Source organism: Epinephelus fuscoguttatus, linkage group LG2 (assembly GCF_011397635.1).
Source record: "Epinephelus fuscoguttatus linkage group LG2, E.fuscoguttatus.final_Chr_v1".
NCBI classification, from domain to species: Eukaryota; Metazoa; Chordata; class Actinopteri; order Perciformes; family Serranidae; genus Epinephelus; species Epinephelus fuscoguttatus.
Genome location: NC_064753.1, coordinates 44,316,197 through 44,343,004, shown reverse-complemented (window position 1 = coordinate 44,343,004; position 26,808 = coordinate 44,316,197). Strand labels below are relative to the sequence as shown.

Here is a 26,808-nt window from a genome sequence, read left to right as displayed (position 1 = left end):
ACATTATGTCACGTTTATTTCATGTAATGAAAACCAGCTATTTTACAAACCTGTCCACAAGCAAACACACTCTTCTGTGAAGTCCTTGTGATGTTGATCGGGCTGACAGTTACTCCTTTAAAACAAAACCAGGCGTCTTTATGCCTCCAAGCTCTCAGTGTAATGTTGTGTCCCCAATGTCGAGCTGACAGTTGAATGATATGTTTCTGTTTGGAGCATCTGTTGTCACTACAGCCAAACATTTAATAGCACTCCGCTAACACAACTTAGGACCTGTCACAGCTAACACACTTACGTGCTTACTATTCAGAAATGTTGTGTATCCCAGATAACACTCCATAAAAATTTGTTCCCCTCCAGTACTTCTTGTGACCTATGGGTACACATTAGCCTCAGCTACACATGTAGACTTATTGTGCACCATAATCGTAAATCCTGCTAACATAGTAATATTAGCATTAAGCTCAAATGACAGCTGAGGCTCACAATATGAGTCAGGTGTGACAAGAGAATACCATGGTCTATGAACTCACTTTGGCATGTCATTTGGGTTTACAGTGCACAAATACATATCCCTGGCAATTTGGAGTGTATGCTTTAACATTACCACCAGGTGTAAATGCACTATATGACATTTTATGACCACAGGCAAGTACCAGTATTAAAAGACTGCAGTGAGATAAGTATTTAAGAGGTATTCAGTGAAGTGTGCTTCACTGTGAGCCTCCTAAGTAAAGCACCGAGCTCCGTGGACATTACTTTGCTTCCAGCACAGAGGATCACCTCTCTTAGAGATGAAAAATGTGTGTTCACATTCATTTTTATAGCAGATTAGCATAAAATAAGCACCCCGTGATATAAAATGTTATTTATTTTAATAGAATTTCCATCTGCCCATCCCTTTTTAAACAAGTATTTTAAGAGTTAATGAACACATTATCTTCAGAGCAGACCTTGACTGTGAAATTAATTAGACAACATAAAATCCTTATGAGGCATAAAACTCCATTTTACGCATAAATATTGGGTATTGCTCAGCTGAAAGCTGGAAAATGGGTTACTTAAGGCAACAAATTAATAATGTCAGCGTTTTCAAGATGCACCGGTGACAATATATGTCGGGACTTGGACAGAGTGCTCGCACTTATTGAGCTGCCAAATGGGTAAACAAATTAACTTTGTTTCACTTGATGATAAATTGTTTATCTGATGATTTTTCAAGGGTGCTCTTATTCACTCTGACAAGCTGTAACACTCGTGGTTTAGCCCAATCAAAAACTTGGATATTTTAATCTGCTCTTTAGATTGTAATATGTTCAAAACTCGCAGCCATTAAAAGCATTACTATTGTGCCATATAGCATAATGTACAAGGAAAGAATAAAATACAGAAAAAATATGTATAGCTGAACATGTTAATACATTTAATGACAAACCTCCTTTGTTGGCAGAAAGGAGCACATACTGTAGGACTGGCTTATTTTTCTTTTATTCAGTGTGTTAACATGCACACTTCTAATTTGACCAAGGGGATACTGCAGTTGTTTTATCTGACAGACGGTAAAAACATCCAATCGACAAAATTGCTTGTTTGTGACATGTAACAGCGATACAGGCTACTGATTTATTTTTTTGGACATGTTTTTTTCCAGGCAGCAGTGCCGAAGTGTGTGGAGAAAACATCAAACACAATTTAATGATGTTCGAGTCCTCTGCTCACTGACACGCAAAGGGTGGTGAGGTACACTGACTCATCTGTGTCTAATCCGCCAACTGACTCTTAATACTGAAATTTCAATTTCAGAGAATTGGGCTCCCAAAATGTTTTTTAAAACATGACATTTTCTTATAATGTTACAACTCTCTCTCTTAACATTATAACCTTGTTCTGAAAACTACTGCTGCAGCCTTGTAATACTGTTATTTTCCTTTTTCAAATCATCACGTTTAAAAGTTTATCTTCGTAATTCCATGACTTCTTTCTTGAAAGTACATCTTTATCCTCTCAAAATGCAACTATATTTTCTGTCTTTTTTCTTCTATTTATCTAAAAATACCACAAACACTCATGTCTTTCTTGTCAATTGCTTGTGATGGGGCAATATCAAACAAAGAAAATGCTTTCAAGTTAGCATTTCAAGCAACAGAACTTGGGTCCTAATAATGGGTTTTTGTGCTTTGTACATCCATCAAAGCAAACGACAGCAACAAGATCCTAACAAGATCTTTCTTTTATTTTGTGCTGATAGAAAGATTATACCTGTAGACTAATCTCCACATCCTTCTTAAATGTTAGCCATCTATCATGTAAACTTTTATTTATGGAAATCCATCCATGTGCTTCATTCAAACTGTTACCTCAATTTTGTTACACACAGTAATCGGGTGGTTGAGTGCATGTTAACATACTGATTTGAGTATTGCCAATACAAATTTACAGAAATTTGAATATTTTAAATTCAACATTTGCTTTTAAAGATTCAGTCCCTGAAGTAAAAAAAACAAACAAAAAAGTCGAGGGTATAGTGTCAAGATGCGTTTGCTGCTGTGCAATTTCTATCGCTCATAAACTGAGTACATATTTGAAGCAAAGATAGTATGCATCCCGACTGCAGTTTGTAAGCTTACATGGCCTCCATTCGAGGTTCACATGATTTTCATGTTGAATTGTATGGGTGCCTCGGTCGGACTGGCCTCCTCTTGTTCCTCTTTACGTGGCACATATTCAACCTCTATACTCGACTTAGTATTGTCTTTCCCTCGACTCCAGAGGAATAATATCACAAGACAGAAGAGGACAACTCCGAGGAAAGAGATAAATCCCATGGTGGTTGCAATGATAAGTGTCTTTACATCAAATGGAAATGGAACTGTGGCCCGAGTCACATTAGCACCTTCATCGCTGGGCTGGTTGGAAATGAAGGCAAATGTCTTGTTTGGTTGGTGGGGCCAATTGGGGGAGTAGCTATGCACAAAAAGGTGAGCAGCTTTGGTGTCATTGCCCGCTGCATTGCTTGCAATGCACAAGTAAGTGCCGTTGTCTTGGATTTGGGCGTAACGTACCTCCAGTGTGCCATCATGAGACACAGAAAGTCTTGACCCAGCGGTTTTGGTCGTGATGTATTCCTTCTTGGGGGATAGCCACATTATCACAGGGGCCGGATCACCCTCAGCATGGCAAGCGAAATGAACCGTAGTTCCTTCATCTACATGGCTTTCTTGAACCTTATAATCCGTGATCTTTGATTTCTGGCAGATGAAATAGTCAGAAGGAAGGATGTCTGGGAAGTCCTTGAACTCTTTTCCTTGGACTACCTCAGGCGAAGCACACATGGGCTGTTGTCTGTTAAAGTTGAGCCTCCACCTCCGACGGAAGACCCACAGCAAGCGGCAGTCGCAGGCCAATGGGTTGTCATATAAAGCCAGAGTCTCCAGGTTTCCCACTGAGTGAAAGACAGACTCCTCCAGGGTGTTCAAGCTATTGCTGGATACATTGAGGACACGGAGGTGGTTGAGTCCTCGGAAAGAGTAGGGCTCAATGGCAGTTAATCTCCCACCAGCCAAATGAAAAGCCTGGAGCTTCTGTAGATTGAACAGTTGGTTCCCTTCCACTGTATGAATAGGATTAAAAGACAGATTCAAAAACCGCAGATATCTTAGGTGACTGATGGCTTGGTAGGGGATGACAGTAAGATTACAGTTTGTGACGGACAATGATGTGAGGTTGAGTCCAAATAAGCATTTTGGCGTCATGGTATCCAGGGCAGGCATTTGAGAAATCTCCAGCACTCTGAGCCGATACAGCCTCTTAAAGGAGTAATCCCTTATGACAGTGACATTGAGATAGCGTAATCGAAGTGACAACAGGTTATGCAGATGGCTAAGGGCATCAGTGGGCACTGAGGCCAGATTGCATCCCTCAATGTTGAGGCTTTCAAGGTTGCTGAGGCCATGAAATGATCGGGGTGAGATGAATACTAGGTCATTGTCGCCAACCTCCAGAGCCCTCAGGTTGTACAGCTCCTGGAACATGTAGTCAAGCAGAATGACAATTTTGTTCTCACTAATATCCAGCTGGGTGAGGTTGGTCAGGCCTGTGAACACCCCCAGCTGAATGAGCTTCAGCTGGTTGTTGCGCAAACCTAGAGTTCGAAGATTCATAAGGTTGCCAAAGGCCCCAGGCTCGATGGATGAAATTGTGTTTTCGTTAAGTTGCAGCTCCTCCAGCTGAGGGTAATTAATGAACTCCTCAGGCCCAAGAGTTTTCAGACGGTTCTTGCTTAGGTCTAGCAGCCTTGTTTCAGTAGGTATGCCCTCGGGAAGAGCTGCAAGTCTCCGTCGATGGCACACAACTGAACGCTCCTGACCGTTGCAGTCGCATCGGGAGGGGCAACCGGTGGTGGAGCCAGAGAGGACGGTGCCCAGCATGAGGATCAGGATGGGCTGCCAGCATGCCACCAAGTAGCTGTGCCCTCCTGCCTCCCCAGACACCATCCTACTGCTTACCTGTGTAGACAAGGAAAAAGAGGAGTTGGTAAGGAGGAGTGGTGGTACACAAAGGGCTTTGACAATTTTGAACAATTTCATGTCACGCTCTCAACAGATAGAAAAAGAAAAGTTTTGAAAATTAAAGCTAAAGCCCTGTTTGCAGGGGACTAGTAAAACCAGGGGACCTCAGGTGATTTAGACATCACAACGCATCTTTAGACATCACATCTGTGTTTTATGGGCTGCATTCGCACAGGAAAAGTGAAATCTGTATTTTACCCATTCTTGAGAATTGAAAAGAAAACCCCAAAATTATAACTAACCAACACACTAATTTCATTTCTGGGGTGAAATGTTACTTTTAAAGGAACTGTATGCAAGAAAGGTTTTGACCAGTTTTCATTTTTTTAAGTTCTGAACTTGCTCTGTGCCAGAAATCACCCTTGCCCCAGTCAAGAATTCACAACTTCAATTGAAAAATCAGTTAAAGGCCTTTAAAATCTAAAACTAACAGTACACATTGACAACATTAGTGTAAAAAAATCTGCTATAGCCATCTTTGCTTTAAAGGAGCTATATGTAAGAAATCTAAAGCAAATAGTCGTAAAATCATCCTAATATGTCACAGAGACTAAGGAATAATGTTCATATAACATACTGATCTCACCGACAACAATAGTACAGCCAGAATATTTGCATCTAAGAAATTTTTTTGTGGTCCGCAAATCATGTTTATGTTTTGAATTTGTGTTTTGGCCTGTTGCGCCACCCACTGCCGTCTACCAGTCACGCAGTCAGTAGAGTCTCAGCATCAATTACAGTTACGACTGAGCTACAGCAGCACGGCAAGCAGCATTAGCAGTGTCCCAGCATGAGTAGCTGGCTTCTCCTCAGCTGTATCCCGGCAGCAGCGTTAGCAGCAGAGAAGCCGGACTTGCTCGAACAGTCCGCTGGAAAACCGAAGATCAACGACGCAGCGATGCAGCCCTGCCATGGCAGCCGCCCGTGGGCAAACAAATCAGTCTCCAGCGTGCCACTGTCCAGCAACCTCGAATCTGTAGGGGAGGGGGGGGCGGACACGACTCGGGGCAGTATTTTGAATTTGAGTGCAGTAACCCTTTTGGCCACATTCTTACATACAGTGCCTTTAAATTTATTTAAACGTTTTTGTGAAAATGTTGCCCCTTTAAGGATGTGTCCCAGTTTTTTTGTCAACTCCAATCAGATTTCTACGAAAAACATAATCTTATTGGGCATAAAACGTGGAAGCTATATCCCAAGGACTCCTGTCCCACTCCCTGGTTTCCAGAAAGGCAGGAATACTGCTCAGGTACTGGTAAGCTTTCTACTTTTTGATAAATCCATTGAATAGTAATTGCTCTCAGGTGTGTCTCAATCATAACATGTCAATGCCATAGCCCTCCTAAATTGAAACTAAATAAGAATATTAGAAGATAACTTTTTGTCAACTCCCTAAGACTGCAAATCAGTCAGATCTTACTACCTTAGATTAAAAATTGAAACCACAAGTAAGTAAGGTTATATCCCAGTTCTCAAGAATGAGTGATTTACTGACATTATCCCCTGGACATGATGCACACAGTCATTTACAACTCCATTTCACACAACACAAACACTACAGTGCACCTCCAGTGGTGATGTACAGTGTTAACTGCCTTTTTCTTTTACATGTTAGTGAAACAAACAGAGCCTATCCTGCCACACATTATCTTATGTCATTTATCACAGATTTTGCTTTTCTGGGTTTGAGCTTTCTCTTTCAGTGAACGGGTCTCCATTCCGTGCAGTGACATGAGCCTTCTACGCCCAAAATGCTGTCAAAACATTCATTCATATTTGCCAACACAGCCTCCACAATTCTCAACCTGGAAAGAGGCAGAAAAGAAGCGCAGAGAAATCAGACCACCTAAAAACGTCATAAAATCACAGAGATGCCAATTCGCAAAGGACTAATATTTACAAAGGCCTTTTTTTTTTTTGGCAAATTGTGGTAGTCAAATTGCAGTGAAATTTTTATGTGACAATTCACGGAAATGGCAGATTTGCACAGGATTACAAAAAGTTGCTAGAGGTCCTCAGGTATTACTAGTCCCGTGTGAATAGGCCTCATGTCATTAGTTTTTAAGAGAAAGAAAATGCACCAAATCAGGATTCCATTCAGCCAGATATCATGTTTTGAGATGAATGAATGCTTGAATAACTATCATGTGTCATAATTCCAACTGACGACATAAAATGAAACAGCTTTCAGGAAGCAAAAGCTCTGTCTTTTGACTAATAAGGTTTTCATTTTCAGACAGATCCAGCTGGATATGGCTGTCAAAATGTATAAGAATAACAATAACACATTTTATTTTCAGTGTTTAGTAATTGTTTCCTTAAAATACTTTCCTTAGATATCATAAAAAGATCTGAAATATCCTAGAAATGCTTTCATGTTTCATAACATACCAAAACAGTTTAATGAACTATTGTTTTGCAATTCACAATTTCCATGACAATACACCATTTTCTAAAACTAATGAGTCCTCCCAAGTCTCAAGCCCATTTTGGCTCCTTTCTTAACAGTATGAGCTGAATACATTTCTTACATCATGAAACCCTTTGAAAAACCTATTTTCAGAACTTTTGCAAAGTCAGTGGAAATCACAATTGCGCTTTTATCTGCACACCTTTACAAAGATATAAGCCCCCTTCCCTCTTTCCTTGCATAAAATTCCATTATTGTGACTTTCCTCACAAGTAATGAAATCAGCCAATCAATAGAGGGGCTTGGTCACACAGTATAACCACCCTGCTGCGCTTTTGACTTCTGAGCATGCTGAAAAACAATTACTGCCAATATCAGTGACACGTTGCCTCCGCTAGCACAAATGGTTTTTAATTAGCAGCCAAAAAATTCCATGGTATATCTTCAAATGGCTCCCTGAAATATTTGCAAACTTAACACATCCCATGCCACTGCTGAGCTGTTGACCTTGCAGTGATATAAAACAGAGATTGCTGCCAAGCGGTGATAAATGGAGAGAGGGAGATTGTCAGAGGACTTTAAACCCCTATTTGATTTTGACTCAGGGGAACTTTAACTTGCTAAAACCTTCAAGCTCTACTTCTCACATCAATCATGCGATTTAAGTTGCAGCTATGTCTGTGGGACACACTCTTAAAAGAGCCTCATGCAAAGTAAGAGAAATTACACTGTGATTTGTTTTTCTTTTGGCATTTTATCTGAGCCGAAAAGAATCTGAAAAGTTAAGCCAAAAATTAGAGTAATGTGATAGCCAAGTATTAAACATCGATCAGCCAAAACGTCAGACCACTGACGGGTGAAGTGAATAACATTGATCATCTCGTTACAGTGCAGTTTTCTGCTGGGAAACCTTGGATTTTAAGATTTATGTGGATGCCACCTAACACCCAACACCCACCCAAACACTGTTAAAGTCCAAGTAACCCCTATTGTGGCAACAGCAGTCCCCCATGGCAGTGCCCCCCACTAGCAAGACAATGCGCCATGCCACACTGCAAAAAACTGCTCAGGAATGGCCAGAGGAATGTGACAAAGAGCCCAAGATGTCAACCTAGCCTCCAATTTCCCTAGATCCAAATCTGATTGAGCATCTGTGGGAGGTGCCAGTACCCCATAGGACCATAAGTCCAGTCCACAGTGGGGCCTCTACCCTGTCAAGGCACGGACACAGGACCTCTAGTGGCGTCCTGTGGTGTCTGGCACCAGGGCGTTGGCAATGGATCTGTTGAGTCCTGTGGGTTGTGAGGTGGGGTTCTGCCACCTCCCATGGGTGCTCGACAGTATTGGGATCTGGGGAATTTGGAGCTCAGGTTGATACCTTGAGCTCTTTATCACATTCCTTGGGCCTTTACGGAGTAGTTTTTGCAGTGTGGCATGGCCCATTAGGGAGTGCTGTTGCCATGAGGAGGGGTGTTTGGGTGGGTGCTGCACGATAAGTGGCATCCACATGAATGCTAGGACCCGAGGTTTCCAAGCTGAGCATCGCATTGTAACAAGATTATCAATCTTCTTCACTCCATCTGTCAGTAGTTTTAATGTTGTGGCTGATTGGTATAGATTGCTTTACATTAGGGAAATTAAATGTTTGAATTTATTTAACATAAATCAGTGATGTGAAGAAATGTTTCTTTTATTTTTCAAATAGGAAATTCCATTATGGGAGTATAATACAGTCTACGTCCGAATATTCATCATGTTGTCATACGTGGGAGCTGAATAGGCACTGTGTGTTCTGTCTGTAGCTCATTCACCAGAGGAGTGTTTTTGTAAGAGCACTTCAAATGGTCGGTGTAGTGCTTTTTAGAACCTCTCTGCCTGTCTACCACGCTGTCATGGTGTTAAAAAAATATTAAGTTTGATCGTGAAGATTAGACTCATTCTACTTTTATTGCACCAACACAAATTAAACATCACTCTCAGTGAATTAAAGTCATGGGACTGAAGCAGCCTGGATTGTGGTCTGAGTAGCTGCAATGGAACAGTAATTGCAGCTTCCGTTTTCGCTTCCTCCAGAACTGTTAATTTCTGCTGCACATGTCAGACACATCGGGCATCAGTCCAGTGTGTATAGAGCATTGTGAAAAGCAGACTGTCAGAATGAAAGCTTAAGTGTCGATCGGTGGCGCCTTTGTGACCCTCCCACTCTGTTCCATCTTCCACTAATTACGTGAAAACTACAAATGGATAGCATGTAGCCTCATCCAGTGGGATGGTGAAATGTTTTCTACAACAGACAAGCACGCGTTTTACTTTGATCCTCTGTGACAGATGCTAAACCTTCGAGTAAAATGAAACCCTACTAAGATAGTCGATGGAGAAAACGGCTGACATGTTTATCTGTTTGACACAGAATGAGATTTTTGTCTTGTCAAGTCAGGCATATGAATGAAGATGAGGCTCACTGATGTCCTTGCTAATCGAAAACAAGCAAATGCAAATGCAGTGGTGATTTTCTTACCAGAGTATCATGCATGATTTATGATTCAGAGTGTAGTAAGGGCAGGGGTACTATCTGTGTAGTCTGGCCTTACAGCTCAGATCTGCTCGCTGTATGACCATTTTGTTTTGACCTTGAGCTTAAAAGAAAGAGACTTTGGCAAATAACCTCTCATTTACTGTCTTTACATACACTGCTTTTACTCTTTACATGTTCAGAGCGGGGTTTAAAGTCGTCTTTCCAAGGTAAAAAAAATTGAATTTTAGTCCTTGATCCATCACTCAACATATTTTCTGTCCCCACCCTGATTCTTACTATTTCTCTTTTTGATGGTATTGTGCAGGGGAGGAAGATGACTGGACAAGCCTTTTCTCTCCTGCCCCTCTATGACTGCTTGCATTTTCTCTGCGGACCTCTCACCCTGTCATAGTCCTCTTTCAAAAGCATGTCTCGGCTTACCATTAGTCTCTTGTTGCCTTGAATCTCTGCATCTCTTCTCTTGTGGTGCCATGTGGTTTGATACAGGGCAAACTGAAGAGAGGTGTGCACTGCTAATGGGTCACTGAGTTTCTGCAAGGAGCATGCAGACAAATGAGCTTTACGCATCGGTGCATGAATGCCCTTGGGTTGTTTTTAGTTATTGTTAAGTACGGTTGTTGTGCAGCATAATGTTTGAAGGACTGTTGGGATATTTACATTAAAAAGGGAACTGAGCCATTTAATGATAAAGATTATTAAACTTTTAAAATATACAGGAGACAAAAAACATAAGTAGGTCATGAAAAATGACTTCAACTCTGAAACACATCATAGGTGCAAATACAAAGCTTTGACATTAGTTGCAAACCAATTAGCATTATTTTTCCGTTGCCTGTACTCTGTATTTGTCTATTATTTCCCTGTTGGATAGTTTCAACTTGTGACCGCTGTCATGAATCATCAGTGCTGCTTGAGTTCTGAGAGTGTTTCCCTTGATAGAGTAAATAATTCAGCTTTCAGTTTGGGCACAGATGATTTGTCTTTTTTCTTTTCATAGCTGACAAATGCTGAAAATCAATCATATGACCAAGTCTTGTTTCAGCGATTGTAAATGTGATTAAATTACGTCAGAGTTAAAGTCCTTTTTCATAAAGGTCCTACATTTCCTTGTCACAACCCTGTACACGTGAGCATTGAATTTTTGGGAAAGAAGCTGTGATGTCTTTGTGGACAAAGTTATCAGTTTATAGGAAGGCTGTCTTGAGTACCAGTTCTGGGGCTTTGAAGCTTAGTTTTGGAATGGTAGATGAGAGGACATTATTTAAGAAGGTTCAGTCATTGCATCTACAATAATGTGACAGTTAGCCACTTTGCCAAGCTGGTTGTAGATATGTGATACGCCAGTGTCCTTTGGCATCATTGGTATATCTGGCACTCCACTTGTTAAGGGTCATCTTTGTAGATTTTTGAAACTATTCCAGATGCTTGTGAGTCTGTAAGCTGTTCACGGGTGGTCAAACTGTAGGAGTCACAAAACTAGGCTGAGAATATTTATGAATTATTGTTAATGTATAATTAGTTATGTTACTGTTCCTGACTTATTGGGCTATTTGGGATTTTTGGGGTTGTGGTAGAAAAACGATGCATTCAAATAATATTGTTATGTTTTAAGTGTTGTCTTTTTTCTGGTTTAATGGCCTTGACGCACCAAGCTGACGGCTGGCTGTATGTCAATGTCGGGGGTCCATGTCATTGATCCGACAGCCCATTGATTCGACATCCCATTAGTCTGACTGTCTGCGGTGCTGAACGGCTCGCGGCAGGCGTATGGTGCGCCGCGACCGGCTCTGGGTCAGCTGGGAAAGGCTTGAGGCGGAGCAGGCTCATGGCTTATGTGTTTGTCACTTTCTTTTTCATTTTACCACACCATGATCTTTTCCTGACCCTAACCAAGTGGTTTTTGTGCCTAAACCTAACCAGACCTTAACCACAGGGCATCATGATGATTTCGGAACGGACTTCAGAACAATGGGTTTAATATGGTCGGAACAATGGGATGTCGGACCAATGGGCAGTTCCCAATGTCGGGCCGTCTGTGAGTGTCAGTAACACTAGGTTTTGTGGTGTATCCTGCACCTCTGGCGCTGTCAGACTTTGTCGGCTATATTTGAGCGGCTTCAGCTTGTTGAATTGGTGTCCGATAAGGCAGAGCACGCAGTGAATGAAACCACTGTGTTTAGCATTTCAGCTCAGTGCACACGAAGAGAAATGGAAGTGAGGAAAGGAAACAAATGGCTAATGTCAAGAGTGCGAAACAGACCTGTTTTATTAGGTTAGATCCATTTATTAGTCTTTGAGCTATTTAGCAGACACGGATCATAATTGTTGGTGATATTGTTCACTAGCACACGATAAATTTTTGTTCTGTAAACATCCGGTTGTTTTGTTAATGTGCTAATTGGCTAACTTGCGTCTTAAATCTGCTGTGTCGGTCTTCCAATTTCCCTTTTTGAATGATGAATAAACTACTGCCACCTGCTGCTATGGAGAATTGTCTCCTCTCAGGCAGGTTCAGAACATATGCTAGTTGGCTGTTGGCTGTAGTATTTCTGGTGTGTTCAAGTTCAACTTTTTGATCGAGACGGGCAACGTGAGGCGACACAATAGTCCACCTCCATTGCCACTTGTTTTTTGTTGTCAGTTTAGCTGTTCTATTATTTGGCTTTACCTACGTGGCCATTTTAACCACATTACTGATAATTATTCATCAAAACTCTTGCTAAAATATTTTGTGAAAGCACCAATAGGCAACCCTACAATATAGTGTCAATCAATATCACAGTCAATATCAAGGTGTTTGGTAAATTTACTATCATATTTGATTTTCTCCGTATCGCCCAGCCCTAGTTTACAGTATGTATTAAAATTACAGTCTTCTTAAGACAGTCAAACATATGCAATCCATAATTTATCTTGTACATCTTGGATATGTCTCAGTCAGTGATGCTTTTCTGAATTTCCCCCCGGGGATCAATTTCTTCTCAATTAAGACTTATCTTATGTTTTATTTCTGTTAATGACAGCTGCTGATAAATGATTGCAATCTCTGGACGACTTCTAGCTTCAGTTTTCTTCATTACAGTCATGAGCAGTGTGCTCATTAGCATCTCTCTTAAACATAGCTTGATGTTGAGTGGCAAACATTTCTCCAACAACTTTCATTATGCCGTGACTGTTTAGAGAAAAGCAAGGATGAAACGGAAAAGGGAGCTACAAAGTAACAAGTAAATATGTATAGGATTTAAGAGATGGAGATTGCTTTCACTGGTGTGTTTGTGTTCGGCTGACAAACTTTAAAGCAAACATTTAAAAGTCAAATAGCAAACAAACAAGAAAACATTTTGGGCTGCAGAGAAGTGACAATGTTTGTGGGAGATCACAGTGGACAAGTCTCTAGAGTCTCACTCTTTCATGAGACTGCACTGCAATATTTAATATCTAAACAGCAAACATTTTCTGTGTTTTTAGTGCCGACTGCACAAAAGGTTTCATCATATATCATTTAATTTACTTTGTAAATTAAAATTAGTTGTTTAAATCTATTCTTGAATTCATCGCATTATAATTGGCACGAAGATATTTAAATTAAAGCTAAATCTCTAGCGTGCGCAGATCTAGGCATGCAACTGCTTAACATGCCAACAGTAATGCTACAACAGATATGCATTGACCTGCAATAATGATTATATTACATTTAATACTTGCAGGGTAAACCTGGACTCTTAAGAACTGTATTGCCTGCTAATCTACATCCTCTAGAGGATTGAGCAGTCAGATATAAGGAATCCCATGAAAACAAACCCTCCATGGAAGCCTAAGATAAAACTAACAACCCCTGTAAACCTAAAAAGACACTGCATGGCCTGATGCTCCACCATGCCAGGATCAAATGCTTAGAGAAAGACAAAATGGTTCAGTGCATGCATGGGAACTACTCCTGTTGAGATGCAGAAACACACCTGCATGGGGTCAGCAAACTCCCGATCTTTCTTTTCTTGACAGCAGTATCCTCTAGCTCGCTGGGCTCTCAGCCACAAAGGCATACACATTTTGCCTCAGAAGTTACTGCACAGAACATACCCACACCCATACTTATCATGGAAGGAGATGGTGTCAAGAGAGATTAGAGGAGTCCGGATAATTATAGTGATCACTGTGGAGGACACGGAAATGCACAGAAGCCTCTTTGTGAAGGACTGGTTCATGCAGAAATGAAAATGTTAGACGGTATTTAATTGCCTGCGTCAGTTTGTATGTCTTCATAACAGACAATGAATTCTCATGCTGTGGTTCTCTGAAAGCCTACTTCAAAACAAACCTACTAAAAAAGCCTCATGCCCCATAATCCAGCATAATAAGTGTTCAGAAGCCAAACAATTGCACTGAATCCAAAAGATTTACACCAGTATTCAAAGCATTTTTTCATTAAAACTAGTTTCCTGCAGTGTTTTTGCATAATGATTTTTCGGGCTGTTTGAGAAGCAGTTCACGGACGCTTAAGAGGTGGGGAGGTGTGCGCCTGCAGAGCTCTGTGTGACTGTGGAAACAATTATGACCACAGAATCATAATATTGTATGTAACGTTGTGTTGGCACAAAAGAATGTAGGGAGAGGAGCTGAGGATTTACAATGATTTACCTCAAAATCTTTTTGCATTCTCCAAACAATTGCACGATCATAAAAACATGAGAATTAGCCAGACAGTTAGTGCTGGTTTTGGAGAATCGTAAGGTGATCTAGAGCAGAGGTCCGCGAGTAGAGAAACAAACCAAACATAAAGTCTAAAGGGTGTTTATCCAACAATTTCAGGCACATACTGAACCTTTGGCATTCATGCTGGATAGCTTTCAGTTTGACAGCTGACGCTGTAGATTAATGGTCTTGAGGATGCCAGCGGACATGGAGTAGTTGATCATAGAAGCCTGTTCACCACCTCAACATTACTGTGGTTAATGGAACTGAAAAGAACAGTCTCCATTAGGCTGTCTATTTGACTCTGCCTGGTTCAAAGTACCTCTACTGCACTCTGACCAACACAGCATTCATCCAGTTGTCACGAGTCATGGCTGGTATGTTGTGAAAGGTGGTCAAGCAGGTTGGCTGCTTTTATTGTAATGTAATACTTATTTAATCCCAGATGTCAGTATTAAAGTGCACTCAGAAGACCTCCACCAGGCGACTGCATCCTGGCTGCAGCATGGCTGCTGAAGCTAAGCCTGGCCACTCCAGACAATGCTTGTGGTGCAGCTACGATGGAAATTGTCCCTCCTGATTTATTCATGTTGTATGGTGGAGTTTGTATGGAATTAATCTGCAGATGCTCGGTTCCGAGACCAAGCTTTTATGGATGGGGCTTGGGCACTATATCAATATTATATTGACAGTGTGATATGAGATTAGATATAATCTTAGATTTCTAATATACTAATAGTGTTGTCTTTTCCTGGTTTTAAAGGCAGCATTACAGTAAATTTTCATTCATTTTCTGAACTTAACAGACTGTTCTAGCTGGTCTATTGTTTGTCTACTTTATTATATCCACATTACTAATGATCTCTGTAAAAGCACCAATTGTCAACCCCACAATATTGTCGCAATATCTATATTGAGGTACTTGGTCAAAGATATCATGATATTTGATTTCCTCGATATTGCCAAGCCCTGTCAGTTTTTTGACCACGACAAAAGTTAAGAATGTGGCCTGCTCAGACTAGTTAAGCCTTGTTGTTTCTAACTGAGCCAATTTGATAATGCATTTTGTGCTTAGCTTTTGCTGCGTCATCTCATTGAGGACTTGTCATCCCTACTGGCTGGTTAAGAGAAGTGAGGAGTCAGCAGTCAGTGGCATGTAAAACAGTCATTAAACATGTCTTTCAACAAATTTGAATTGCTGTAACCTTGAGAATTCCTTGAGAATAAAATCATAAATAAACACACAAAATATAAGGCTGATTGTTCCAGTAGTTTGTGAAATTAGCTGTGGACAGACAGATACACAAACACAACGCGCAAACACAACCAAATGTATGATCCCCTTCAAGCTAACACCCAGCAGTGATAAGAAAAACCCAAACTATTTGTGCCATCACGTGAAAGGCTGTTTTTCATTTATAACTACACATAAAAGGGGGTATTTTCTCTGTGTGGTATTTCTCGCATAATAAAGCAGTAACTAAAGCGAGCTTTTAACAGTGAGTGCTGCAACCCATTTCACTGCTCACCTTGCTGCATACGTGGTTTTGGAAATGAATTGTTCATGCTCTGCTCCTGTCAGGGCATACCCCCTCAGGTTAAGATTACAGACTGTGTATGCACCTCCAACAGGACGGGTGCTATGTTCAAAGGCACCCCAAGGGTGCTGGCCAATAGCAAGTCTGTAAGAATTGCATCTTTCTCACATGTTCATCCTCTACACTACTGATCTGGAAATAACAAGCTTGGAGATCAGAAGGTGTCTGTCATCTCCTGTGTAGTCAGCGGACGAGACTAATCATCTTTGATCCTCCCATCTTTGTCAGTGCACCTAAAATAATTATATGGATCCTTTTTAATATGTCGCACAGTCACCTTATCATGACCTGATGAGCGGCAGTTCATCATTGGCTGCAATAACATTTCTCATGATAAGTGCCCAGGTCAACTCGCTCCAGTATTTTAAATTATCAGTTGTTTTTCACAGAAGACATTTTGACATATCACAGCAGGAAAAGCACATGGTTAAAAATAATGATGGCTGAAATCCATTTAGGTGCTTTGGTTTTAGGGTCCTACTATTGTGCATCCATTGTTTATGAGATTAGTAACAACAGCTTTTCCTATGACAACAAATCAAAAAGTGTGCTGTGAAAAAGACCCCTTATTATTCCCTAGAATTACAACATGAGATAAAAGAAGTGATGTGGCTCACCGCAGAAACAAGCACAAAGAGACACCCAGTACCACAGTGCTAGACAAAAACCCCAAAACACTGCAAAAAAAAACCAAGACAAAAAAAAAAAAAAAAATCACATCACTCCAGCAACAAGAAAGGCAACACAAGACTTGGTAGTCTTTGTTGCATTGCTCATAGGTGCAGCAAAGACAACTTCGGTTCCACATGCCACAACAAAAGTAAAACTTGTCACACAGTTCTTTCCCAGTACATCATACGTGCGTCATCGTGGTGTGATGTGTTTTTAGTTTTTATGGACGTGCCTTTATGCTCTGATTGGTCCGCATTCTCAAAGTTTAGAAATTATCAGTGTGCCACAATCACACATAAACAGGTCACAGGACCCTCTGCCATGAATGCAGACAAAGACTCTTAATCCATAAATTTTAAAATGTCTAATCCTTACGATCTTTGTCTTTTGAGAACAATCAATAAAGTACGTTAGCATGGAAACGAGCAACTGGAGCGCTATCAAAACCTTTTGTTTCAAGAGAAAAAAATTCATTAAAAACAATCTCACTCAGCAAACAAAGTTGGTGTTTGGAGTCGAGGGCTCGAGGCATGTAAAAACAAACAAAGGGGAAATCCTAAGCACTCCGAGTTGAGCTGACACCTACGTATCACGCCCTGAAGACGACTCCTGCTGAAACGTGGGTGTCAGCCGTACTTGAATAAAAGCTTTTTACTACACGCAGAACTCTGACTGCGTCTGAGCTCTCTGTCTTTATTGTTTGTTGAATGTATGTCAACGTAACAATAAGCATCTGTCTTGACAGAGATCATTTTTAGAGCTGTTGACCCGGAGTTTTAGGTGACATGTTTCTGCCGATCTAAAAATAATGATCACAACATCACTCGTAGGGAAATGGCTCATCCCGACTGGCTGAGGATTGACCTATGTTCATCAGAAAACTCCAGCTGTGTTCATAGATGTATTGTTACAATGTGTAACCATTATTATTGGATTTCAGTGGTTGGATTATGTTAAATATTAAATATAGGTTCATCATGAGATTAAGATCACTTATTTTGTATTTGGTAATTGAAAATATGCTTGATTAAACTTAAATGATATTCCTTAAAAGGGTCGGATCAGGATGGGGCTGATATTGAGAGTCAGGATTTGCATGACTCCACTCGAGGGGTGGATTTAGAAGCATAGGGATCTATTTATGATTCAAGGTTCAGTCAGTTTGTAGGATTTAGGGGGATATATTGGCAGAAATGGAATATGAAATAATAAGTATGTTTTCTTTAGTGTAGAATCAGCTGAAAATAAGAATTTTTGTGTTTTGTAACCTTAGAATGAGGTGTTTATGTCTACGTAGGGAGCGGGTCCTCATTTAAGAAGTCCGCCATGTTGCACCGCTCTTGCTCTTGCTCTTGCTCTAGCTCTAGATAGAGACGAGAAACTGCTTTAATCAGTTTGTTTTGGAGAGGAAGAGACCTCTGCAGATAATTTGGCTCCTGGTGAAAACCTCCTGAACTTCTGTATTTCAACTTATTAGAGAAAATAGCTGAGCCCACTCAAAGGTGCTGGGCTAGTGGCCCATCTGTGACGAGCTGAACAGCATTAGGAGAAACTCTGTTTTTTTCTGCGATGAGAAAGAGACCTTTGAAAGTAGTTTGGCTGCCGTAAAAAACTCCTGAGCAATGAACACTGAAGGAATCCTAACTGGGACTTAATGCTCGACGCATGGGAGAAGTTTTAGCTGGTTGCAATCTCCAATTCTCACCCCTGAATGCCACTACACACTGCTGCTTTAAGGTGTATCAACAAAACAGACCATAAACCAAAAATTCAAAGTGTTGTGAGACTGGACTTCCATAATGTCCTGTTATTTTATGTTTCAAAATTGAAGCTGCATTAAAGTAATTTTAAGGCAGAGATCCAAAAAGTAGACTTAAAAGTAAACCCATAGCCTTTAAGTACTGTGACGTTATTGTGACTAATGCGCTGGACTCTGCACTTATATTCTTCAGGGCGGTTTGCTCGGCCTTGTGAGAAATGTTCCAGTTATCACTGTTACTTGAGCCCTTTTGTGTGGTCTTTCAAGTCCTGATAAAAATCTCTCTTTAGGTTCCTCGACGTTCGACCGTCTTTACCAGGCACTCGACTCTACACAAGATACTGGCTCCTACTCTACTATTTCACACTGGGCAGGTAGTGTACAATCAGTGTGTGGGAGCTTTTGAGCGAGAAGCTTTTGAGCTGGGAGCAGCTGCCCACGGTTTTATATGGGGGGTCAGTGAGAGCCAGAGGGACTCAACCAGACGGGCTGGTGAACCAAAACAATTAACTGGAAGAGCCTGAAACCTGCACAGAGCTGCAGACTGGGCTGTTCACTCTCTGAGATCAGCAGTACTAATAACCCGTTTACAGTCATTTGATTTAGTGTTGATATGGAAAATATTGCTTAATGGAGTTTTAATTTGCCAACCAAAGACGTTTTTATTCTACATTATGTTACATTATTTATTATATCAAGATCTAATTAAAGACGCTGAGATATTTTCATCCTGTTGGACTCATCAACAAGATCAGTCAGATTCACGATGAGGGATGTTAAAGCAGCTAAATGATCCTGATCTCTCATTAAAATGGAGGAAAAACAGGGCCTCGAATGAACCTTGCAGTGTTTTTAACCTGTTATCCACTATTACCATGCAGATCTGTTTCTTGGTTCAACTAAGTCTAACAGTAATACTACAAAAGAGGCTCCTTTCTTCATTAACACCCATTCGTCCTGAAAGTCAAGTAGGATAAGCTGGAAATTACACAAACCTTTATCCCCGACTCATCATCAGGGAATATAAGATGTTTTGGACTGGAATTGAAAAGAAAGGGCTAAATGCCACGCTAAAGGCAATTTTACCTCAGACAAGCCTCTTACGGCGCCTCGTGAAGAGCACAATAGGAGATTTTGAGAGATTTTCGTACCAGATCACTCAGGCAATAATCACCGGCCACGTTACACATATGACGTTAGAGTGCCTCTGCTTTTTCTAGCTGATGCAAAGAAACTTAGACAATTGATCCGAGTTGTGTGCTCGGATTGCTTTCTTTGAGTTCTTTGTCTTGGTTTCTTTTGCATCAGCCTTGGTGTTGTTAGAGAAATGTGGTATAAAGATTTCCAGAGACTTAATTGCTTACTGCCCCGGTCCTTACAGTTTTGAGAATGCAGACATGCAGAGCAATAATCCATCATGTCCTTTCTTTCAAGTGAAAGAAACCAGACCACCGGTGTCAGTTATATTATAAATACCCGCCAGACAAAAGGAAGGGATGACAGATGAGCGGGAAGAGACAGTCCTTCCAAGATTTCCACTGTGATGTATCACATTGTAGGCTCTGCTATCCAAGAGCTTGAATCCAGTCAGGAGCACGAGCATGAGGCAACCTCAGTCCTCCATCCTACCAGCCCCTGACTGTCTCATATTTAGCATAAAGCTGTTATTATTAAATTTAAATGAGGAAGGCTGCTGCAGAGCCGCAGGACTGTGACCTTCTGAATACATTTGTAGAACGCAAATTTGAGTATCCTGTGACAGATCTGCCTCCGTCTGTCACCGCGCCATCCAGCCGACACTGTATAAACACGTGGTCTGGCAGTCTTCACCACAATCACTCTCACCATTTCCTCCTCAAGGTGGCTGATGTTACCCATAATGTGGCAACATCTGGATTCCAGATGGATCTTGTTTCAAGAGAATGCTTTAATAGTAACACCCTAGATGTTTTGTGGCCACTTCGTACATTGCTCCTTTCTGGGGCATCGCAAATGAACTGTTATGTGCAGGAGTGCCCTAATTTTAGCTGTAAATAAAATGGGCTATAATTAGAAGCCAAAATATTACATGGGAAAAATCAACCATAACAGAGCCCACAAAAGCCTCTGATGGAGGTTGCCTTAATCATTCTGTATCAATCACAACGTTTACACGCACAAAATAATGTGGTTTTGGCCCTTATTCCATAAAAGACAATATTCCTACTAATCTGTTTACATGGCAAATGAAAATGAATATTCCACTGATATTACCATTTACACGCAGCCCTGTATACTCAGATTAATGTGCCCTTATGTCATCTATTGTGTCAGTGTGGAAAAGTGAAATGTCTTTGCATCAAACCTGGATTTTTCTACCGCTGGCAGACATGTTAGATCGTGCAAACACAGCCTTCCTCCCTCAGTTGCTTCAGCCACCTTCTTGAAAAGGTTGGCGTTGTGACATTTGTGCAGATCCAAAAGCTTCTTTCATTTAAAAGTTGCTGTGTTTCTTCCTCCGACCAGAAATGTGGGCTTTTCTTTTGGGCATGCATCTCTACAATCTATCCGTGACAATGCACAGAGCTGACCATAAACACACAAGAGGCCATGTGTTGCAAACTACAGTAAAAAAAAACAATTTAGAGGCATAGTCTGAATCTGTTACAATTTAGAAAAAGTCCTAATTTGGAATATCTAATATATGCTGTTTACATGACCTTCGTCAAATTCAGAATATTTGTCATATCTGGAATAATAGTGTAATATTAGCGTGCTTGTAAACATAGCTATTGTTACTCACATATAGCCTACTGTATGTAGTTAACTCTGCTTTCATTTGAACATCCTTATTTATGCCTCCCACAGATATTGCTGACTGTAACTTCCTCCAACATGTGATTTGTCAGTTTGACTATTATTCCATTTGAACTGGGAAGGAAACTTAAATCCATCTGTAAACACATTACTGTGGCTTTGATGATCCCCATTTGATCCTACTGTGAGAAAATTGGCTATTGTTCAGTGTTATGTAGACCGCTACGACACAGAATATTAAGCATATGACAGCGATGAACAAAGGCCTTTGAGAAAAACACAAACATGAACAGCAGCACTGCTTTCATTGTGCCTAGCTGTTGTAGGCTTGATAGTTTTTATTGCATGTGTGCACGTTTTCTAAATAATTTTGCTAGTATTAATAATTGTATTAATAGGGCTGGTAAAATGATTGCACAAAGTTTTGCCTGTAATAAATAATATATGAGCTCCCGCAGAGAACCTGTTAAGCTTTATTTTCCTGAGATGTCTGAGTGAAGTGAGTTCGTACTCCTGTGTGCTTATTATTTTTCAAGTATACACCATTTCTAAGCAGCCTATAGGTAAAAACCTCTCTTGTTCCTACAGGCCCCACAAGGTTTCTTTGTTTCAGTGTTTGTAGATGATTCAAATATATTATGGACTGCTGTTGGCCACTGAGCATCCTTGGAGGACAGTGGAAGTTATATGCCTCATACAAGTAAACAATAAGCATTTGAACTAAGACCACCCCAAAGTGTCTTGTCAGTCATATGCAGCTGTCGTGTAAATTGAAAATGAGTAAACACACGATAGGTTGGTTTCTTGACAGGTTCTCAGGGATCACATGGATCATCTATAAATGCTCAAAATAGTTAGTACCATGCAAAACGATTTCACACTGTGCTCTGTTGTGGAAAACATCAAAAGCAACTTTCTCTGTTGATGAAATTGCATGTGAAAGGATTCACTCATAGCGATGACCCCACGGAGAATGATGAACTCTGCAGTTCCCCTCCGTGTGTTGTAGTGACTCTTCGCTCACTGTTTTGGTTTAGTCTCATCAGCCTGGTTTCCAGCCTCAGCAGGCAGCTGTTTTCAGTAAAAATAGCTCTGATAGACCCACTGAACACTACCTGCCCAGCACCACATGGCACAGAGGCAAAGTTTGTGACTACAGAAAGACATTCAGGACTTGAAGAGCAAAGCTGAGCTAAAAAGAGTTAATGTTTATCAGGAGGATAATCTCCATATGCAGATATCTGCATATATATGCAGAATCTGTCGGCAGTGGGACAGGGTTTTGGTATTGAATGCATTCTGGTTTCTGTTTGTAGTCAATTATTGGTCAATGTAGTGTTGCTTAATCATGTTTGAGCAGGCTTATATTGCATGCAGGTAGACAGTAGAGGTGGGGATAAAGAAGGACACAGCATATTATCGCGATATTTATTATATTTATCGCAATATTGTATCGATACATGGATGCCGAGTATTGATATTTTTATTATGTAAATTGTTAACATTGCAAATACAAATTAAACTGTTTGTAGCCTATTGGAACAATACAGTCAATTTTTTAGACTACTAGATGCATGTTGCAATAAAAATGATTGAAGTGAGATGAACAAACTTTTCTTAATAGATAAAAACACATGTTGACCAATTTTTTCCTTAATTTGCAGTTTACAAAAGGTAATTAATTGCAATATATCGCGATAAATGTTATCACAATACTCAAAATAATTTTGTATCATTGTCTAAGTATCATGATAATATATCGTGGGACCTCTGGTGATTCCCACCCTTGGCAAACAGTCTCTGTGAAGACTGACAGAGGCGGACAAACTGGCTGAAAATCAGTTCAGTGGAAATTCAGTTGAACCCATCGGCTATTGTCTGTAGACAGCTTGGCTTTTTATTAGCTTTTAAAAATGTATCTGCTTTTATATGCAGATATCTGTTTGTAGACATTAGTGCACAGTCAATTCCAACTCCATTCTCAGGTCCATGGTTCCCAAGGTCATGGCCAACCTGGAAAAGTCATGGAATTTCACAATCTTCCGTTGATAACCTTCCATGTAATGTGACATAACGCCAAATTTATTTTCTGTAGCTGTTGACGTAACATTGTTCTAATATGTGTCGATGTGTGACAACATTTTTCTTAATTATCGGATACGTTTCTTTAAATTCATCCCATGTTCCCTCTCGCTTTTCATGTGTGCCGGCTAACTGAAACTATGTTTCAATAGTTTGAATCTGACATGTTTAAAAAAAAAACCTGTCAAATGGGGCAAGACCTTTTTTTATTTTATGGAAAAGTTTTGAAATTTGTTCCATGAAAATTTGTGGGAACCCTGTGGATCTCAAGTTGCCGGACTGTAAATAAAGACATGGAGGAGGAAGGCCTGGATATCCGTTGGCTACCGGAACCCCCAGAAATATTGCCTGTGGCCCTCAGAAGCTAAATCATCATCAGACCGATAGTCGATGGGTTCTGAGATTGCTGGGAGGATGAAAACACGACTCCAATTCTTATGTTGCTCCGTATCTGCTGAATGTGTAAACATGTAATATTTGCAAATTTGTCACCTCTTTATATGGTCATAATATGTCAGAGTTGTGTTTGCTTATTTAGATCCCCATTAGCCACTGTAACTTTGTGCTTGTGGACAAGAAAGGGAAGGACAGAAAAATCACTTGATGCAGGTTAAGTGTTGTGGTAATGCAAAAATACTTTGATACAGTGTATATTTGCATTATTTTACCAAATCAATGTTGATTAAATTGCGATGCATAATAATACTAAGTGGGGTACTTATGCCAATGAGACAAAGTGATACCGACAGCATGTATACTGTTGAGAAGCAGTATGCTCAGCAACAGTGAGTTTGTTTTAATCACTTATTCCTTCACCAGATGTAATCAGAAATTCCAGTCATAAAAATGCCTCGCTCATTTCAGTCCGTTGGAATTGATTTGAGTGCTCTGGAGCGGCAGACGTGCACACACAGTGACACGCATTAATAACTACCGGAGGAAGAAAAAAAAAAAGATTCCAATCAGGTGTCATAACCTGATTACAGGGCCTCAATTAAGAGCTGCGTCTGGCTCATAAAGCCTTGACGTGAAGAGCAGACCCTTCACTCAGAGACTGTCAGGGGTCTGTGGCTTGCAGAGGTTGTTACTGCACTGTTAAAAACAGAGTCCCCTCATCGATGTCTGCCTGCTGGAGCGTTGCAGCCATGATTATAAAGATGCAAATGTAACAGGCAATAGAAATTAAACAAGGGGAGATCGTTTATTTGGCCTGCATAAAAAATCATAGGGCATCATTCCCCCCTCACCTACCCTCCTCATCACTACCACTACCACTGCCACCCATCCATCTAACCTGTGGCAAATCAAGCACCTGCATAGGATCTCTCAGACCCACTGGAAACAGCCAAGAGCAAAAAGGCTCCTGAGAATGAATAAGTGTGAGTTGAGATGAGTTTACTGGCATTTGAAGGAACATGAATGTTAATGAGGGCAGATTAGGAAGCAGCGACAACCACCCTGGCAAAAACACTCAGGGAGAAACACAAAACAGGCACTCTGCTGCTCTGCCTCACACCTTCAGCTGTGATATAAAGAGGCAGGACATAGGTACATTCACCCATACACACACACACAATATTTACTAATAACTGTATTTAAAAGATACACTATGAAAAATACCCAAGCTTTTTCCTGTAACATTCAGATGATGCATGCACACGTACTGTACACTGTATGTGTGTGATCCCTACACAGTACAACCCCAGATTGCATAGCACACAGCAAAATGAAACCCATCTGGATGACAAAGCACAAATAAGATCTGGAGCCCTCCTCAGTGAATAATGCTCCCTCTCTCCGTCCCTTCCATTTGCCTACGATACACAATTTTATTCCTGACATTAATTTGCTCCCTGGCGATCCCCTGGCCCCACCACTGCACCATAATAAATCTGATCCAATGCCTCAGCGCTCAAAGCCCACCATAGAGACAGAGTACTTACCAGGACTGTCATGCAGAGAATTCTAATTCAGGCAGCTCCATGTTGCCAAGGAAATTCAAAATGCCTCCGAAAGCATGGAGACAGGGATGCAGGATTCAAGACAGGCTAGATTCAAATGGGAAAGAGGGATATATGCAGCGTCGAGAATCCCTTGTCTGAGGGGCATTTGAGAAATGCCTTCGTCCTCTCCAGATGCGCTAAATCCGGCAGCACTGATAGGCTGACATGTAAACACACAGGCGGCTCTGCTGGCTCACACGCGCTCACATACATGCTGCACCTAGTAGAGACAGAGAGGGACGAGGGAGGGGCAGCTGATGAGAGAGGTGGAAGGAGGAGCTGCAGTGTACTGGGAGAATGAGAGGCACAGAGCACAGGCAGAGAGGGGAGTTGAAAGAAATGGAGAGAAATGTTCCCTGATTGCACTGGCAGCGTCCTCCTCTGCTTCTTTGTTTACCTGTACTTCTCCTGTTTATGGAGAGATTGGAATGATGTGGTTAACAGGAATACAGGCTGCTGTTTGAGAGAGGGAAAACAATTAGAGTGGTGTGTGTGTGGTGACAGAAGAAAGGAGGTTAGAGAGGGAGAACGTGCAAATAAAGCAGGGGAATGAAGACGAGCAAAAAAAAAAAGTGACGAGGGGTTATGAAGGGGAGGAGGGAGTGATGAAACTACAGGGATATAGAGCTAATGAAATTTCTGCAGTATGCAAACCTCAAGCAACTCAAGACTGTGGTGGAGAGGGCTGGTTGAGTACTTTGTGTTTTAAACATTTCTTTGCCAGAGTTGAGGATTAACGCCACCCATAGTGCAACGTGAGGTAATCATCGCACAAACTCACCTTTGCTGTGAGGAGCAGGGGCCTGGGGTAAGAAGCAGAGGCTTAACGGTGCTAATGGGTATACGGGGCTGGCACACACATGCTGGCAATGCCAAGGAAGCTCCACAGTCAGGGAGTGTTTATGGGAGATTAGGGGGCTGAGGATTTAGTGGAGTGGTGGTGGACATGAAGGGCTCCTGGCCACAGAATGAACTGTGTGACAAATGTTGTAAAGGCTTAGAAAAAGACATCACTGTTTCATTTTATACATTTCACTATTTTATTTTTAAATCAAAGAGGTTTGTTTAATTTCTTTAACCCTTTAAAAACCGGCCCCCCGTGGACGGCCGCAGGAGATTGTTGTTTGCGTGACATGATCGTGTTTATACAGATCTAAAACAACAACCATAATAACTGGAGCATTCATTCTTTTTGTAGCAGAAAGCTAAAGCTTGTGTCTTTCCTGTCATGGCGTCATGGGCTTATTTTACCTTACCTTACATGCCATGCAAACATGGTATTTTGCTACAGTTACATGGGTATTTTGCCATAATGGCTGCAGGAGGTTGTTGTTTGCATAATCCTGGATATATATCAGTCTGAAATAAAAAAAACATACATGCTGGAGCCTTTATTCTTTTTGCAAGAGAAAGCAAAGGCTTCTGTCTTCCCCATCATCAAGTCATTACCTTATGTCACTTTACCTTACTGCGGTACAAACGCAGTATTTTGTCATAATTATGCTGGATATTTCACACAATGGCTGTGGGAGATGGTTGTTTATACAGACTCAAATTAACAACCATAGAAGCTGGAGCGTTTATTCTTTTTGAAGCAGAAAGCTAAGGCTTCCTCTTCTCCGTCATCACATCATGACTTTATCCTACTTTACCTTATGTGCCGTGCAGATGTGATATTTTTGCAGTAATAAC

General features: G+C 40.9%; 1 protein-coding gene across 1 annotated transcript; it reads right to left on the bottom strand.

The window, feature by feature from the left end:
* Positions 1-857: 857 nt before the first annotated feature.
* Positions 858-25,334, bottom strand: lingo1b (leucine rich repeat and Ig domain containing 1b). The gene is made up of 2 exons (XM_049598708.1): positions 25,057-25,334; positions 858-4,505 (listed from the first exon to the last, which is right to left on the bottom strand). The coding sequence occupies exons 1-2, from the start codon at positions 25,066-25,068 to the stop codon at positions 2,646-2,648; spliced, it is 1,872 nt and encodes a 623-aa protein (XP_049454665.1). The 5' UTR covers positions 25,069-25,334; the 3' UTR covers positions 858-2,645.
* Between the last annotated feature and the right edge of the window lie 1,474 nt (positions 25,335-26,808).